This window comes from Ictalurus punctatus, chromosome 26 (genome assembly GCF_001660625.3).
Source record: "Ictalurus punctatus breed USDA103 chromosome 26, Coco_2.0, whole genome shotgun sequence".
Taxonomy (NCBI): Eukaryota; Metazoa; Chordata; class Actinopteri; order Siluriformes; family Ictaluridae; genus Ictalurus; species Ictalurus punctatus.
Window position 1 is genome coordinate 16,964,643 of NC_030441.2, and position 17,395 is coordinate 16,982,037.

General features: G+C 41.6%; 4 protein-coding genes across 4 annotated transcripts; 3 read left to right on the forward strand and 1 right to left on the reverse strand.

The window, feature by feature from the left end:
* The first annotated feature begins 484 nt into the window (after positions 1-484).
* Positions 485-1,719, forward strand: LOC108258898 (serum amyloid P-component). Its single transcript, XM_017457890.3, has 2 exons — positions 485-610; positions 704-1,719. The coding sequence occupies exons 1-2, from the start codon at positions 520-522 to the stop codon at positions 1,333-1,335; spliced, it is 723 nt and encodes a 240-aa protein (XP_017313379.1). The 5' UTR covers positions 485-519; the 3' UTR covers positions 1,336-1,719.
* A 986-nt stretch (positions 1,720-2,705) lies between these two features.
* LOC108258899 (serum amyloid P-component) lies at positions 2,706-3,945 on the forward strand. Its single transcript, XM_017457891.3, has 2 exons — positions 2,706-2,911; positions 2,987-3,945. The coding sequence occupies exons 1-2, from the start codon at positions 2,854-2,856 to the stop codon at positions 3,616-3,618; spliced, it is 690 nt and encodes a 229-aa protein (XP_017313380.1). The 5' UTR covers positions 2,706-2,853; the 3' UTR covers positions 3,619-3,945.
* Positions 3,946-5,780: 1,835 nt separating this feature from the next.
* Positions 5,781-12,811, reverse strand: ctsh (cathepsin H). The gene is given in 12 exon segments (NM_001200252.1): positions 5,781-6,130; positions 6,325-6,450; positions 7,367-7,473; positions 7,581-7,649; positions 9,043-9,124; positions 9,630-9,685; positions 9,920-10,006; positions 10,554-10,658; positions 10,767-10,837; positions 12,015-12,120; positions 12,340-12,371; positions 12,667-12,811. Coding segments are annotated over 12 exon segments (981 nt in total). The 5' UTR covers positions 12,737-12,811; the 3' UTR covers positions 5,781-6,060.
* Positions 12,812-16,351: 3,540 nt separating this feature from the next.
* Positions 16,352-17,373, forward strand: LOC108258900 (serum amyloid P-component). Its single transcript, XM_017457892.3, has 2 exons — positions 16,352-16,510; positions 16,583-17,373. The coding sequence occupies exons 1-2, from the start codon at positions 16,453-16,455 to the stop codon at positions 17,209-17,211; spliced, it is 687 nt and encodes a 228-aa protein (XP_017313381.1). The 5' UTR covers positions 16,352-16,452; the 3' UTR covers positions 17,212-17,373.
* Positions 17,374-17,395: the final 22 nt, after the last annotated feature.

Consider the following 17,395-nt stretch of genomic DNA (forward strand, 5'->3'; position numbering starts at 1 on the left):
TTGATACTGAAATGAGTAACTTACTTACAATAAATCAATTGGGATCATCAGTAACAAGGCATGCTATTGGACCGTTCCCAGTATGAGTATTTATGCTTCCTTATTAAGAAGCTTCTGGAAACTAGACTGAAAGATATCCTGCTTGTAATTCATGTCAAACATTATTAAACAGTAATAAAGTTGGCACCGAAACTGTGCATACGTGTGTAGAACGCAATTTTTGCACGATACAAGTTAGAAAAGAAAAGTGTTGGGTTGTTTTTGTTTTTTTTAGAGCACAGTTATGTGCTCGTTGTTGACGCGGTTGTTTTTAACCTCATTTCACGAGCGGCTGATATCGAAACGCATCGATCTCGTTTTGATAAGGGGGGTTTTATGAGAAATTGTCGGTCGTAAACCGTTTAAACGGAACCCCGTGACACAATTTTTACAGCTCAAGGTCACGTATGCAGTGAAAAACAGTCCAAAGGCCGGTCGCGTTTCCGGTAAACACATACGTATAAATTCGGAACAAGCTCAATGCCATGCAGAGATCGAGACATGATTAGAGAAATGAAGGGACTCGTGGTCTTGTTCTCACTGTTTCTCCTCAACGCAGCTGAAAGACAAGGTTCGTCTACCTGTTTCTATGGTTTATCATTCAATTCTGGTTTTTTTTTTTTTTAAAAAAAGAACAGAACAACTAATCGTCTTCGTTTTAAAGATCTTTCAGGTAAAATGTTCACATTTCCCGTGGAGTCCAACACTCATCACGTGGTCCTCAGTCCTGAGACGAATAAGATCTTCTTCGCTGTTACTGTGTGTCTGCGTGCCTTCTCCGACATTTCCAGAGCTCAGAGCCTTTTCTCACTTTCTCTGCCATCGACGGCCAATGGATTTTTAATTTACAAGCAGAAGCAAGGGGTGTATCTGTTAAATATATTAGATAAGGATGACACGTTTTGGGGCTTGCAGGACGAATCCAATGCCTGGAATTCAGTGTGCGCTACCTGGGACGCTAGCACAGGACTCGCTCAGCTGTGGGTCGATGGAATCCCGAGTTCACGAAAAGGAATCAAGGCAGGAAGCTCTTTAGCTGGAGCTCCTAAAATCATTTTGGGTCAAGAGCAAGATTCTTACGGTGGAAAATTTGACACCGCCCAGTCGTTTGTAGGGATGCTGACCGATGTGCACATGTGGGACTCTGTTCTGTCTCCTCATCAGATCGCATATTATACATATGGTGGGACGTTTCAACCAGGCAATGTTCTCAACTGGAACTCCTTAGAATTCAGTAGAAATGGGTACGTGGTCACTGAAAGTAAGGAAACTTCACATAAAGCTGGTAGTGTTTAGACTCTAGAGTCAACTCAGACTAGATGTCGTACAAACTAGATGTTTTCTCTGAATACTCTATATCGTAAGATTGTATATATTTTTTCCCCCATACATAGTATTTTGCATGATTTTTTTTCCTTCTGTAAAATGTATTTGTTTATGTTAAATTTGTGCTTGGGGTGTAGACGGAAATTGTTCATCTGTAAAAAAAAAAATTCTCTGTTAACATGCTTAGAAATATTGACACTCGCGATTGTAATATTTGACAGAATTTAAAACAAGAATGTGTTTGTTTTTTTTTTTTTTTACAATTACCGTTTTGTTTAGTCACCTGAATCAATCTTGTGTGAACATTCAATAAAGATTTAATGGCATCACAGTTTTAACTTCTTGGCAAAGGAAGTCATGCAGTATCTCGCTTTGTTTTTCATGACTATCTCTTTTAATTTTAGGGGATTTTATAGCCCATAGGACAAGTTTTTCCAGCTGTAACTACTCTACTATTACCCGTTTTACAGAGTAAGACGAACCTTGTTAGCTAGGCAGATAACAGATCATTTCCACCGCAGTGATGTGTGGTTTGTGATGTTAACGAAGGCCGTCATGGAATGGGGCGCATCTGAGATCTTGCACCACCCACTGTATTGTCAGGACCTCCCACTTCTCCTGCTCTATTCTGTTGGTGTGAGTTTACAGATAAAGATTACCAATTGCTCTTCACCACCCATCTGCGGTGAAAGTATGGGTTGATACGTAATCAGTTCAGCCCTTCTGGATGTTTCCAACGCCTGCCCGACATCGACGTGCGCAGGGTGCTCGGGCCAACTCTCCAAACGGTTAACATCATTATCTAGGGAGGCAGTGCCCTGAGATAGTGGGACCAGAGGATTTTCATGAATGTTTCTGGGCGCCAAAGGAGAGAACATTGCACTGCCACTGAATATATTTAATGCTGTCTTGGCACCTGCAAGTACCATGGTTATGTTTCAGATATAACGCAGTCTTCTCGGGCATAACATGAACTTTACTGCCTAGGGCATGAGGTAGGTGTCAGTTTCTCATACTTTGTTCAGCCTCCGAAAATCACTACAGGAGCAGGAGGAGACATCCAGCTCCAAGAGTACGACAATGAGTTTAGATCATGATCTCGAGGCTGTTTTTCATCAGGACGTACTGAATTTGGAGAAGCAGGCATTTGGGAGTAATCCGTCTACCACCAGGGCCTGCGTCCTGTAAAGTTAAAGGCTATTGTTGGCCTGTTGAATCCTCTTGCAGCTAGATATTTTTTTTCAAAACGTAAAAAAACACGCAAATACCGTGTTTCAAACTACAATACCCATAATGCTTCAAGGTGTTATAGGTCAGGGGATATGACTTATGTGTTATGAGCAAGCTTAGTCGAGAGGTGTTACTGTGTGTGTGTCGGTCCTTTTACGAGCTGTTGCTAATAATAAATCCTCTCTGGAAAACACACATTACGCAAGCATATACGAGACGAACACAGAGCACAGACTGAGACGTCGACTTGATTGAGAAATGAAGGGACTCGTGGTCTTACTCTCACTGTTTCTCTTCGCCAAAGCTGAAAGACAAGGTTTGTCGGTCGCTTCTTATTACCGATCGTTCGAGTCGGTCCTGTTTAAACTTTATTTTGTGTTTCGTTGTAAAGATCTTTCAGGTAAAATGTTCACATTTCCCGTGGAGTCCAACACTCATCACGTGGTCCTCAGTCCTGAGACGGATAAGATCTTCAGCACTCTTACTGTGTGTCTGCGTGCCTTCTCCGACATTTCCAGAGCTCAGAGCCTTTTCTCACTTTCTCTGCCATCGACGGCCAATGGATTTTTAATTTTCAAGGCAAAGCAAGGGGTGTATCTGTTAAGTATATTAGATAAGGAGGAAATGTTTTGGGGCTTGCAGGACGAATCCAATGCCTGGAATTCAGTGTGCGCTACCTGGGACGCTAGCACAGGACTCGCTCAGCTGTGGGTCGATGGAATCCCGAGTTCACGAAAAGGAATCAAGGCAGGAAGCTCTTTAGCTGGAGCTCCTAAAATCATTTTGGGTCAAGAGCAAGATTCTTACGGTGGAAATTTTGACACCGCCCAGTCGTTTGTAGGGATGCTGACCGATGTGCACATGTGGGACTCTGTTCTGTCTCCTCATCAGATCGCATATTATACATATGGTGGGACGTTTCAACCAGGCAATGTTCTCAACTGGAACTCCTTAGAATTCAGTAGTAATGGGTACGTGGTCACTGAAAGTAAGGAAACTTCACATAAAGCTGGTAGTGTTTAGACTCTAGAGTCAACTCAGACTAGATGTCGTATAAAATCTGTTGTCTAGGAATACTCTTTATCGTAAGATGATACTATTTCCACCCACGCACGTATATCGCGTGTCTTTTCGCCTTCTGTAAAGTTAATAAATTGTTGCCGGGGTGTGGACAGACACTGAAGTGTGAATCTGTAAAATATTTAGAGAATAATATTGTGTAGTATTGTTAAAACTACTCTAAGGCTTTGTCCAGAAGACTTATTGTCACACGATTTTGCCGAGTCGTTTGAACCAGTATTACGTTACGGGATTACATATCTACATTCAATAAACATTTCACTGCAATCACATCAGCTTTAACCTCTTGCCAGAGGTAGTCGTTTGTTTCTTCTTTTCTTCATGATCGTCTCTCGTCAAGTCGTGGAGAATTTTATTTACCCACAGGTCCAGCATGTGGTTTGTGACGTTAACGAAGGGTGCCCTAACAGGGTGGTATCGAAGACAGTGACGGGAGGGTTACTTTAAAAATGTATTCCAGTACAGATACGAATGACTTCATAAAAAACGCCAACACTAAGGTAATCCAAGTATCACAATACGAAAGTCATGTAATCGGAGTATTTTTTTGGATTACCTCAAGGGCACGTGTGTAAATAAAGAGAAAAGCAATATGAACTAAAATACTTTTATTTAGAGTTTATTTAAGAGCTTAAAAACATGTTCGGTGAAGACGTACTATATCACTGTCGCTGATGCGGGTAACATTACATCACAAAAGCTAGGGTGACCGTCAACAGAGGACACCTTAAGGGGGGGGTCTTAATAGCGTTCAAACAGTGTTACTATGAGTGCAGACTTTAATACGCTGAAAAAGACCCACTATTAGCATCACATAAATATGTATCAATAAAACTAGCTTCACTCTGCACACGTTTTACATTTTTTCCTACTTTGTTTTGAACGTCCTTGGAATGAAAGAAACGATCGGATGCCACGAGTGAACGTTCTGCCATCATTTACACGTTTGAATGACCGTGTAATGCGAAGCAAACGTGATCACGTGAAATTCAAAATGAGCTTATATGGCCGTGGGCGTTATTACGAATCAGGACAGCGGCTATTGTCAAGCAACTGTTTGACGCCGTAGAGTAGGCTAATGGTTGAGAGGGAGGAATTTGGCCGATAGTTGTGGCAAGCCTTTTAGAATCGACCAATCGGTGTGCGAGAAGGCGGGAATTACAGAGAGGGGTTAAAGCAATGCAGACATGCACACACCTGAATGATTAGAGCATGTCTAAGACCAGTAGACCAATGATTAGACCACATGCAGTATCAGACCATAAGCACATCGTAATGAAATTAAAGCTGAATCCCGGACATTTTCTCACGTTTAGAAGTCCCGGCCGGACGCTTTTTAATGTCTGAAAAACATTTCCCTTACCTCATTCACATGTTGCTAGGCTTTGGGTTAACAAAAGGGCAGCTGCCTAGTATATTTGTTTGGCCAGGAGCAGATTTGAAAATTGTCAACTGGTTGTTGATATTCATTTCACATTTCGCAGTTAGGGGCGTAAGATCTGGGCCCAGCTTCACTCGCTCAGGACCCAATGATTTTTTTCCTGCATGTATGGTAGTGCAAAGAGAACTGGCTCAATCTATTTTTAGGAAATGTGTCATATCAGTTTTGTCCTTCTACCAGCCTGATTTTATAGGTCACTGAGCCCACCTCCACTGTGCTTGTGTAAGTCCGGTGGTTGGTGGGCAAGACGGGGTTTATCCTTGCTGTGCATGGTTCCTTTTGTTGCACGTGCTTGATCGTCATATGGAGATCAGGAGAACCTCAAACAGCACATAGGAAAAATGAAGACCCTAGTCACACTCTTTCTTCGTCACCACCTGGTACTCGGATGGAAAAGGCAGGTGTGTTTGGGGGTGTTACCGGCCACCACCAGGGCTTTGGTCCAATCATGTTTATTATTATTATTATTATTATTATTATTATTATTATTATTTTCAGCCTGCAGCTAGGATCTATCGCAATCAATCGTACAAAGGATTAGATGCTTCTCTCCTCCATTGTCCATTCACATATAGATGCGTCTCTCCGTCACTTCTGTCAGAACCGTTTATGAAGTGCAGTGGAAGTGCAAACAGAAGGGTTTTATTTTTTTATTCAGGTTTTTTTTTTATTATTCAAATCAGGTGTCAGAATCGTGACCAATGCATAAAGATATGAAACAGTCAAAAGCTTTGATAAAATGATGAAGCATTTAAATGAAATCATTTGTGCAATAAATGTCAGATAAACCGAACAATCGGTGAAATGATGATTTTTTTTTTTTAACGCAGAATAATTGTGTTATTTCTGATTGACACACACACACAAAAAAAAAACAAAACAAGATCGTGTCAAGCTGGACTCTCGATGATTTTCCCTTTGCGGTTTGGACGCGGCTGAATGTTTCACACTAATGGATATGATGCGCAAGCAGCAAGACCGCACATGTTCTGTCCTCTTTCGATGTAGAAATATCTGTGAAAAGGGAGGATGTGATATTTATTATTTAAAAAAAAAAAAAGAGCACTGCGTGAATTCAATACATTTACATTTACAAGTCATGCATCTCGAACAGGTTGGATTTTTCAGGATGTTTAAGAATAATTACTTATGCATTAGATTATACAAATGCGCCATTGGAGTCATTTGATCGACTGCAGAGGACGTACCCGTCAATGCCCCACTGCGGTCCCCAAGAGTTCTTTACTATCCAGTAGGGCGTGCCGTTCTCCTCAGCATAACCCACAGCAAGCACGGCATGATTCACCGTTTCCGTAGTGTTGTGACACTCATTGCTGCGAAATATCAACATTAAGAGATCAGCGCTGGTTACTATGGTACGTCTTAGAATAATCCATCGTCAGTATGTAAGAGATCAATTTTACAACATCACCAAATTCGGACGGGTTTTATCCGTCTTTTTCGGCAGAGATTTTCCACCGATTACAATTGTGACGTTCTTCACGATTTTTTTGGGTTTTTTTTTTTTTTTTTTTACGGTTCATGGTCACATATAATGCAGTTGAAGTCAATAAGACCAAAATAATAATCATAAATCATGCAGCTTATTACGTTCCCACAGTCATTTAGTCCTTTTCAGCTCTCTGGGAGCTGTTCCATTTTTTGTGAGCGTCAATAAAAGTAAATCAGCTGTGCTGTGAACAGGCTTGTTCATTTCCGAGTGCCATTCGTCAACACACACACACACACACACACACACATACACACACACACACACACGAGTCCAAACTAAATCAAATCAACATTCATAAGTCTGGAAGGAATTATTAGTTCAGTATGGCCTACCAAAACATCCATCTATCCATCTTCTATAGCGCTTATCCTACGGGGTCGCGGGGAACCGGGAGTCTATCGTAGGAGACATGGGGCACAAGGCGGGGTACACCCTGGACGGGGTGCCGATCTATCGCAGCACAATCACCCGCCCACTCATACACTACGGACACTTTGGACACGCCGATCAGCCTACCGTGCATGTCTTAGGACTGGGGGAGGAAACCGGAGTACCCGGAGGAAACCCCCGCAGCACGCGGATCGGACCCCCAACCCCGGAGGTCCGAGGCGAACGTGCTAACTCCTGGGCAGCTCGCATTTTCTAACTTCCACCTAATCATGGACTACAGAACACTTGACCGCCTCGCTGCGCTGTGTAAAGCGCCGGAAACGCTGCAGTGGCACTCCGGTTCTCACCTGGTGTACACGCCATCTTTGTAGTGCATGAATTCGGGCAGCACCTCGAAAGCGATGCTGACGGGGTTGAGCCTGGCCACGGCGTCCACTATCCCCATCTCGTCATACTTGTACACACAAAGATCACCGACTGTTAGCAGCAAATCTCCTTCCTTTTTCTATTGATTTAATTTCCTCGAATTGATTACTGCACGCGCGATACGGGGTCACTTACTTTTGTGATGTTCACCACATCCTTCACGAAGGCAGCAGCAAGCTTAGGATCGAACTTACATGGACCGTCCTGGGAACAGATCAGGGTAAATATATTGCATTTTGGCTGTAGTACAATATAATAATACTATTATATTAATATTACTATTATATTACTATTATAGTCATCATTTCATTTTAAGGTATTTCCTGTCCTTTAAGAACAAGCGCTCTTTCTTTCCTCATAGACAAGAGCAGGAGAAGAAAACAAGAAGATTGTTGGCCTGAAAGTCAGGTGGCTTGAAATTAGGGAAATTAGAGGGGGCTTTTTTTTTTTTTTTTAATCAAATGTCACAAAGATCAAGACTGTTTGCAAAATTTCCCAGAGGCTGTAGACAGACTGATATTTCTGGTTAAAAACCCGTCACAGTGAACACAAAAGGTACTTTTTTTTTTTTTCCGGTTTACTCGCTCAGTGCACGCTTCATTTAAACCGAAAAGAATTCGAGCTAATATGCCACCGCGTGTCTCCCACGTACACTCGGATTTTGCCGACAGTTTGAAGACGATTAAAAGTGTTGCACCGTGAACGCCGCACACCGCGTCTGTATGTTAATCGTTCCGACAATTCCTACGGTGAACTCTGGCGATGTCTTTACAAATGACATGAAAACCAGAAGCGATTCGAAATAATTACTGAACTGAGAGGTTTACAGACAACAAGCAATGCGAAGATTAAATCGAGTCGCATTATGCCTTTACGGTTCGATGTAGAGATAAATATAGATAAATATTCATATGAAATGATATGGAAAATATATTGTGTTAGGTTTCTTGGCTACATCACCCAGCACTATGAAAACATGAAATAATCATGCAACAAAGCAACGCAATAAAAAAAAAGTTCATTGCTGAATGGGAAAGGATAAATAACTGGTATCAGTTTATTCTAATAGATAACCCTTCCTCTGTGCACTTTAATTATTCAGTATATTTTCTGATTCCACTGTCAATAAGGTAAAGACAAAAACACATAACGTCCTACTTATTGCCTTGTGCTGTGTTAATGTGTGTGTGTGTGTGTGTGCCCGCAATCCTATCAATACGGGGACATCGGCCAGATTACACACCAATAAGGTGGGGACGTTGATTGTGGGGACCTGAAATCGTGTCCCCACAATGTTAAGTGCTGCAGCATGTTTATTTTATCGAGTTGAACCCCCCCACCAAAAATCTCATTAGTCCTCAACAATGACATTTACTCGCCAAAAGTGTGTGTGTGTGGGTGTGTGTGTGTGTGAAAAGGACAAGGTACAAAGTACAGTGTGGAACTGTTCTGTTCAGTGAAGCCGGAAGGGATTAGTAACTTGACTTGCTTACGAATCACAAATGTAGCTGTTTATATATATATATATATCTGTGTGTGTGTGTGTGTGTGTGTGTGTGTGTGTGTGTGGGGGAGGTAGGTGTAACAGCTCACTCACTCGACCAACGTACGGATAGTCGTCCTCTGTCATGAGCCCTTTGTTGTACATGATGTACTCAAAGGCTTGACTGGGAAGTCCACTGAAAGGCAACGAGAAGTTGTTTTTTCATACGAATCCAAAATGAGGAAATGAAATTCAAACAATAAAACCCGCACAGCAAACTGACGTGTCGTCAGATGCCGTTATATCGTGTTGGAAAAGAGGATTTGCACTTTTTCTTTAGGATAAAGACTCTATCATTATGCCAAAAGTCTGAGTTTCAAAAAAACGTGTAAAACGGGTGTCTCAGAGAAGCTTCCCGGTGGGGGGGGGGTTCCGCTAACTTATCGAGTTCCTAGCGCACGTTATGGCCATGTTACCTACTCATGGCCGAGCACGACTTGCATGGCCACGCCCTACAACAGCTTACAATAAAAAATGTGGATTCAGGTGAGGTTTATATACAGTAGTATGCACGATCGTGCGTACGTCATGAAGACCCGCCCGCCTTATTCCATCCGAATAGCGCTTTTAGTCATTTCTACAGACTACAGGCTTCATCCCTTTCAGGAAATACAGAAGTTTGACCTGCTTGACACGCTCACCCGTTGCAGCCATGATTGTTGAACGCGCCAGCGCAATCCACCAACTGCTGCTCTGCCTGAAGAAGAAATAAAGACACGTATTATTCTCTCACAGGCAATCACAAAACACCTTCCACGGTTTCAAAACTAGATTTGGAAATTCGCCACCCTAGATGGCCAGTTAATTGATGTATTAACGGAGCAGTCGTGTGACAAGTACATGAAAAAGAAAATGATATCAAAGGAATCGCCTTTCTATTCATTTCATAAGCAAATTGGAGAGCCCTCGTTGCTCAGTATCCATTACTTACCAGTAAAGGGAGTTTCCCTGTGGCGATGGCCGTGACAGACTCCAGGCAGCCTGTGGTAGAGAAAGTCCAGCAGCTGCCACAAGCACCCTGAAAGAGTGGGTGTGCAAATTTCCAATCAGAACATCTGCCTTCCAGTGCGATCACACCTGTATCTGATTCATCACGGACCGTTTCGCTCGTTTTAAGATAATTCGGGGCATGTGCACTCAGCGCTACAATAAAGAAGAGGATCGAGAGGAAAAAAAAAAACACGTTTTTTTCTTTTTTTAAAAAAAAAAAGGAGATGTAGATACACAAGGCAATGGCGCGGTGACATGTTTTAGTGATCTCGGTGCTGATCATTGATCGGTTATTTATCCTAAAAACAAAAGAGATCAACATCATATCCGTTAGAAATAATGAAGAAAGGAAACACTGCGCTCCCAGAACGCATTGCAGCTATTCGGCGCAGACTCATCCCGGATCTACGAGATGTTGATGGTGCCATTAGCGTGAGAGCTAAGCTGAGTGTGGACAGAGGAAGAGATGAAGCAAGGGCTAAAGTCAAACAGCACGCTGGAGTCATGGATGCCACCAAAGCCTACATGTTCATTATAGTTATACTAAAATTATATAGTCATAGTTAAAGCATTACCTGATTTTTAACTTCAGTGACGTAGTTTCCTTTCTTCCTCCAGTCAATGGAGTCTGGGTACAAGCCGACACCTCTAACGTGATTCCCTTTGGTAGCATTACATTCCTGCCATGTCGGACATAAAAAGCCTTTTTAATATAAAGACCAGAAGACACGCAGATGTTAAGTTCAACCGTTGTGTGTCACAAAGAAACAGCACAAAAAACACGCTACCTGAGGTTCTTTCAGAAGGTAGAATTTCTTGAATTCAGCAAAGGTCATATCCGAGAACTGGTTTAGTCCCACTGTAACGTAAAAAAATATCACAGATTTACTTTTTTTACAGCCGTACGCTTCAGATTATTACCGGAGGAACAAGGTGTGCCGTTTTGAAGCGTCCGAATCCAGATCTCGGAATACGTGCGAGACCGTTCACACCGAAATATTCCTGAAAAGTTCAAACAATATATCCGCTTCGACATTATTAATAGGGCCAAAACTTTTTTGGCTGGGTCAATTCAGGTCTCAGTTTGGGTAAAAAAATAAATAAATAAATAAATAAAACCTTTTAGTAACAATTTCTACAGATATTAAAAAAAAGGAAGTTTTTTACACTTTGCTAGTGTATTATTGGGTGAGTGTTTTTAAACCACATTGAAATCTACAACCTGGACCGACTGGAATAAATGTGAAAGCGTGGCTGAGCCCTCCGTCTTTCACCGATTAAAAAAATAATAATCATCCATATAAGGATTCATGTTTTAGGGTTGAATATTTTGGACTTTTGTGGAACCAAGCGCGAGAGCACCACCGGTGCTTGTAATAATAACACACCGAATGGGATGAAGAAGTGAGGCTGAGGCTGAGTTCTTTGTAGCCCAGACTGCAGGTTCGTGTCATGTTAGGTGATTACACTGAGTGACGCCCCTTAGATTTGATCTCCATTTTCCCAAGTCGCACTGACACCAGTGTTCTAACAACACAACACTTCTCACTAGACAGGTAAATCAGCGCAAGGAATATTCCTTTGGTGTTCAGTCACTTACGTTACACATACTTGTGTTACTGACAATACAGTTACGTGTGTAACAAAGGTTCTGAGGTGGATTATTTAGTCTATTATCCTTTTTCTTCACCGAAATGCCTTTTAGAAGAGAAACTAAAAGCAGACAGACTTTGAAAAAATTTTTTATAGAAAAGCACAAGGTACAAAGTACATTGCGGAACTGTTCTGTTCAGTAAAGCCAGAAGGGATTAGTAACTTAACTTGCTTACGAATCACAAATGTAGCTGTCTATATATATATCTGTGTGTGTGTGTGTGTGTGTGTGTGTGTGTGTTACTTGGCAAATCATTCTTATTATGCAATCCATGAGACCACATGATATAAACCCTTGCCCAACCCTTTGTAGATTTTTTAAAATAGATATGATATTTTCCCCTCCCATCGCCAACCGTCGCTGCACACACTCTCAGACCTACTTCTGAATTTGTGATTTCCAGCATTGTGTGTGTCGATTTTCTTCTTATTCTCAGTGAAGATCTGCAGCCTCGGGTAATACTCTTCCAGGCCATACTGTTTATTGTGCTGTAGACGACATTAAGAAGAAGGAGAGGGGGAAAAAAAAAGAAAAGAAAAGAAAAGAAAGAAATTGAGAAGGAAGAAAAGTGTTGAATTCATGGTAGGGGAATTTTTTTTTTTTCCTTCTTTTTTTGGACACAGTTTCACTTCCCTGTCTGTGTAAGGCAATAGCTAAAGTAAAACATCTCATCTCAGGTTTTGATTCACAGCTGCTCGAGTTCTTACCTCAGACATCCATGTTTTGAAGACATATTCATCTGCAGCAAAGAACAGAGAAGTCACAACAAAGAGGTTATGGAATACAAAATAGGACTTGGATGGAAAGATTGTTGTTGTTGTTGTTTTGTTTTTGTTTTTTTAAAAAAAAAAGATGTTAAATAATTGAGACGCCACAAAAACACATCTGTCCGTACACATCGTCATGTACAGCTATGTTGTCATTTATAACCTTTTTTAAAAGCAGAAATTAAGGGCCTCAAAGAAGGCGTCAATACAAAAACGAAAGTAAACGCACTCATCCCAAATTTTAAAGAAAGTATCCCCATGTCCTACCTTCTTCCGTAAGCAGGGGTGTTGCACACACGCAGTGCAACAATGCAACAGTTACAATAAGTATTTTCATGTTTAAAGCGGATTACACTGCTGCTCTGTGCGTGTGAGTGTGAGTGTGTGTGAGAGTGTGTGCGACCTGCAGTCTGAGGCGCGTGAATAAAACGGGTCGCACAGTCACCGTCACGTGACCTGACGCACTGCTAACTGCTTAGCCTGCTACTGCAAACTGAAAGATGGAGTCCTGAGCCTTTGTTTAATCATTTATCTCTCTATTTATTTACTTATTTATTTTTAATTTCGAAGAATAATTTTTGTTAAATGCTCCCTCAACTCACATTCATTTGTTGTTGTTGTTGTTCTTGTTGTTTTGCTCCTTTCTTTCTTAAATGACAGTCTTATGGTGCCATTTTGAAATTTGCTAACACTAGAAGGAGTATAAAGTCTACACACCCCTGTTTAAATAGCAGGGGGAAGCAATGTGGTGTCGCAACCAACGAGTGAGAAGAAATTTTAGAACGATGGCAGGGGGACGAAAAGGAGGTTACGTGTAGTAACATGTCATCGTAGGGAGTAATAGTTCAAAACAGTTAGAAATAGTCGCATCGATATGTCCATTTTCTGTACCGCTGATCCTACAGAGGGTCGCGGGGAGCCAGGAGCATATCCCAGGAGACTCGGGGCACAAGGCAGGGGGACGCCCTGGTCAGGGTGCCGACCTCATCGCAGGGTGCAAGCTCACACCTATTCGTACATTACAGACAATTCGGAAATGCCAATCAGCCTAAAGTGCATGCCTTTGGACTGGGAGAGAAACCCAGCGTACCCGGAGGAAACCCCTGAAGCACGGGGAGAACGTGAGGCGGGATTTGAACCCCCAACCCCAGAGGTCCAATGCAAACATGCTAAGCACTAAACCACGGTGCCCCCCAAAACTTATTTATTTATGAATATACAACCATTCAGTGACCTCACTGTGATAATACTGTTCACATTATCATACCCTGTTGAGCTGTGACTGTTTTATCGCACTGTCATACCTCTGACTGTAGTGTCGTTACATTATTATCTGTACTGCCTTTGTACACTTGCTTATAAAATTGTAAATTGCACATCTCTTCCTATTATGTATTATGTATATTAGTATTGTATCATTTTTGTTACATACAGTACATTTACTCTATTCACACAGTAGCAGTAATTTCACTGTACAGTACTTGTACAGTGGCAATAAAGCATTGCACCGTATTGCATTGTGTTTGTCTTTCCTTTTTATCCTTATGCCTGTGCTAACGGTCTTCACACACTTCTCTTTGGTTCTTTTGCTCTTTATGTGTTATATAATATAAACTTACTGTGTTGACAATAAATCCAGAGAGGTGAAGATTCACCACAACTGTGCACTGGTGAGTTGACCAGAAGGGGGCAGCTCATGATTAAAAGATGGATAAAAAGTGAGCTGGTGGATGGTTCTGTGGTTTCATCTTCCTGTGCAGCAGAATGTAGAGATACACATACAATGGCGCTTACACTCCGCGGCTATTTTAACAGAAACACCTGTGCACCTGTTCATGCATGGAATTATCCAATCATCCAATCATGTGGCAGCAGAATGGCTTCAGTTAACATCGTAACATCGCACATTTAAGAGCGAGTGGTGTTGGTGAAGACAATCAAACCAGTTAAATTGATGAACAGTGCTCTGAGATGACATGAATAACACATTTCAGTCACAGGGTTTTCTAGCTGTAGGGTCCACAGAAGTCGAGGCAGGAATGCTGAGAGAAACCTTGACTGATACTTTCCCAAGGACTGGCTTTGTCTCATAATTCTTTGGATAGCTCTTTGACCTGGATTTTGCTGTTTGCTTTAGTATGTTATATAACAATCTCTGCGGCCTTCCAGTAACAGATATATTTAGACTGAGATCGCATGACATAATTTTTACACAATAATGAGTGCAAAGGATGACGCCATTCAGCTAATCACGTAATGCGGTCATAAAACTTTCAGATTTTTATTTGTAAATAATTTTACAAACTACTGTATGTTGACTTCCCTAGGGTGACTGTATAGTATATTGTTTTTCAGAAAAGAGGACATGGAGGCAGGAGAGCGGCACGGGGCACACGGGCACCCATAATGACTGGAAGGTCGTGGCTTTGTGGCTAAGCTGTAGCACCATAGCAATATGCATATGTGTGTGTGAGTAGGAGGGATAGATAATAAATGCCTCCAAAACCATGCAACTATGTTTATGAACATTTTTTTTTTAAGGTGAACCTCACTAAAGTTCTTGTAGCTGAATGAACACAAATTCCCACAGCCACGCCCCAAAATCTAGTGGAAAGCCTTCTCAGAAGAGCGGAGCTTATTATAACAGCAAACAGGGAAAAATCTGGAATGGGATGTTCAATATGTATCTCCCACCCATATGTGAGATACATATTGAACATCCCATTCCAGATTTTTCTGGAATAACTTATATGCAGTTGAATGCCAAGTGACCAACACTACACGCTGCTCACTTGGCATTCAACTGCATATAAGTTAGAACGTTATAAAAACATGAAGTTCAGCTCATACTGATTTAGCAGAATGGTTAAGAGTGCCTTCACGGTCCTGTTTTTCCTTGTAATGAGCTCTCATGAGTTTTTCAGCTGCCTGTCACTATCACTGTTGGCCAATCACCATCCTTAGCTAAATCCAATGCAGCTGCCAATGCTAACTCCGATTGTGGCAGCCGAGAAACTCATCAGAGCTCATACTGATTTGCTGTTGTGAGAATGGTCAAGAGGACCGATGTACTGTTTTGTTTATGTTTTTTTTTTTGTAACAAGATTTTATGGTGACTGTCACATCTGATGTTAGCCGGTCTCCGGTGTCCAGTGTGATACATTAAAAATGGCCATTCAAACCTGTCTAGTAGCATTGTTATTTCCATGTCCATCCACTTCTCCAGTTCCTCCATCATGGAAAAGCACTGCATTTCTCGTTAAAGTTTCTCACAGCATATTTTTCCTTTCTGAACATGCTGGGATGGGGGGATTGGGAATGAAGGAGGATTGGGAACGGTCTACAAATAACTGATAGGAGGCCTATGTAAACACAGACCAGCACTCCAGTCCATAGAAGAAATTTTCCAAACAGATTTTCCCAGCCACATAATACAGTCATTTTGTGGGATGGCTTTGATTCACGGGTTGCACTTCTGCGTCATTAAGAATTGTGAATACAGGATATCAGTGAATTTTTAACGAGAGCGTCACACGATCTATTTGTCTAAAATGGCTCTTCAGAACTGCGAGTCAGCTCCGAAATGTCACCTCGATGAGTTGGTTCATAGGGTCGGATTGTTGTGAATGACGTCTCTAGTAATTAGTGAAGAAAAAGGGGAAGAAGAGGACGATGACATGTACAATAAACTGCAGTCAGCGTGTTTTATAGAAAAATGGAAGGATAACATTGCGGAAAATGGATGTTAGCGATTCGTATAGTTCACAGTCAGCACTCCAGGTGTATTAAATATAAAGTGTCTCACATGTCTGCAGTATGGACCTGGCGAAAAATATTGATCCTGGTTACAGTCCAGAATGTGACTGGAAATTGTTATCCAGTTCCATTACAGTTGAAGGACTGGAGAGCAAAGATAAACAAGACAAAGGTGGACTTGTTTGTAGTCTGCAAACATTTGTTAATTAATAACTAAAATTACACTAAAATACATATAAATGCAGAACACACTCAGCAGCATCAATAAGCAGATTGAGACGCTGACTTGATTACAGAATGAAGAGGCTTGTGGTCTTATTCTTCCTCTTTCTCCTCGCTGCATCTGAAAGACAAAGTAAGTCATCTTTCACCGCATAAAAAGTGAGTTTTATTTGGGAAAAAAAAGCTAATTCTCTGATTTTTAAAGCTCTTTCAGGTAAAATGTTCACCTTTCCTGTGGAGTCCAATCGACATCATGTGAGTCTCACTCCTGAGCTGAATAACTCGAATTTCACGGCGCTTACTGTTTGTCTGCGTGCCTTCTCCGACCTTTTCCAAAACCAGAGCCTTTTTTCGCTCGCGTTCCCATCACAAGAAAATGCCTTTGTAATTTTCAAGCCCAAACAAGGCACATATAGGTTACATGTGGGAGCACCATATGTAGAGTTTTTGGGCTTGCCGGATGATCCCAATGTCTGGAATTCAGTGTGCGCTACGTGGGAAGGGAAAACAGGAGTCGCTCAGCTGTGGGTCAATGGAAACCCGAGCACACGGAAAGGATTCTCTCGTGGAGGCTCTTTAAGTGGAGCGCCAAGCATCACACTGGGTCAAGAACGAAGCAAGGCAGGTTTTGTCGCTTCCCGGTCATTTGTTGGAATGCTGACTGATGTGCACATGTGGGACTCTGTTCTTCCTCTTGAACAGCTTGCGTATTATACATATGGTCTGCAGTTTCAGCCCGGCAATGTTCTCAACTGGAACTCCTTAGAATTCAGTAAAATTGGGTATGTGCTACTTGAATGTACGAAAACTACTCAAAAACTCAGAATTAATTAGACTCAAGCATAAACTCAGGAACCTGTAGGAAGGATTAAAAAATAGACCCATTGTGTGATGTAACAAACATGAACCGATAATCCAATGAAATGTCACTCAATATGCAAAATGAACAGGTGATAATAAATGCATAAATGCGGAAAAATATAAACGCATGCACTACCTGTGATCAAATGTGTGACTT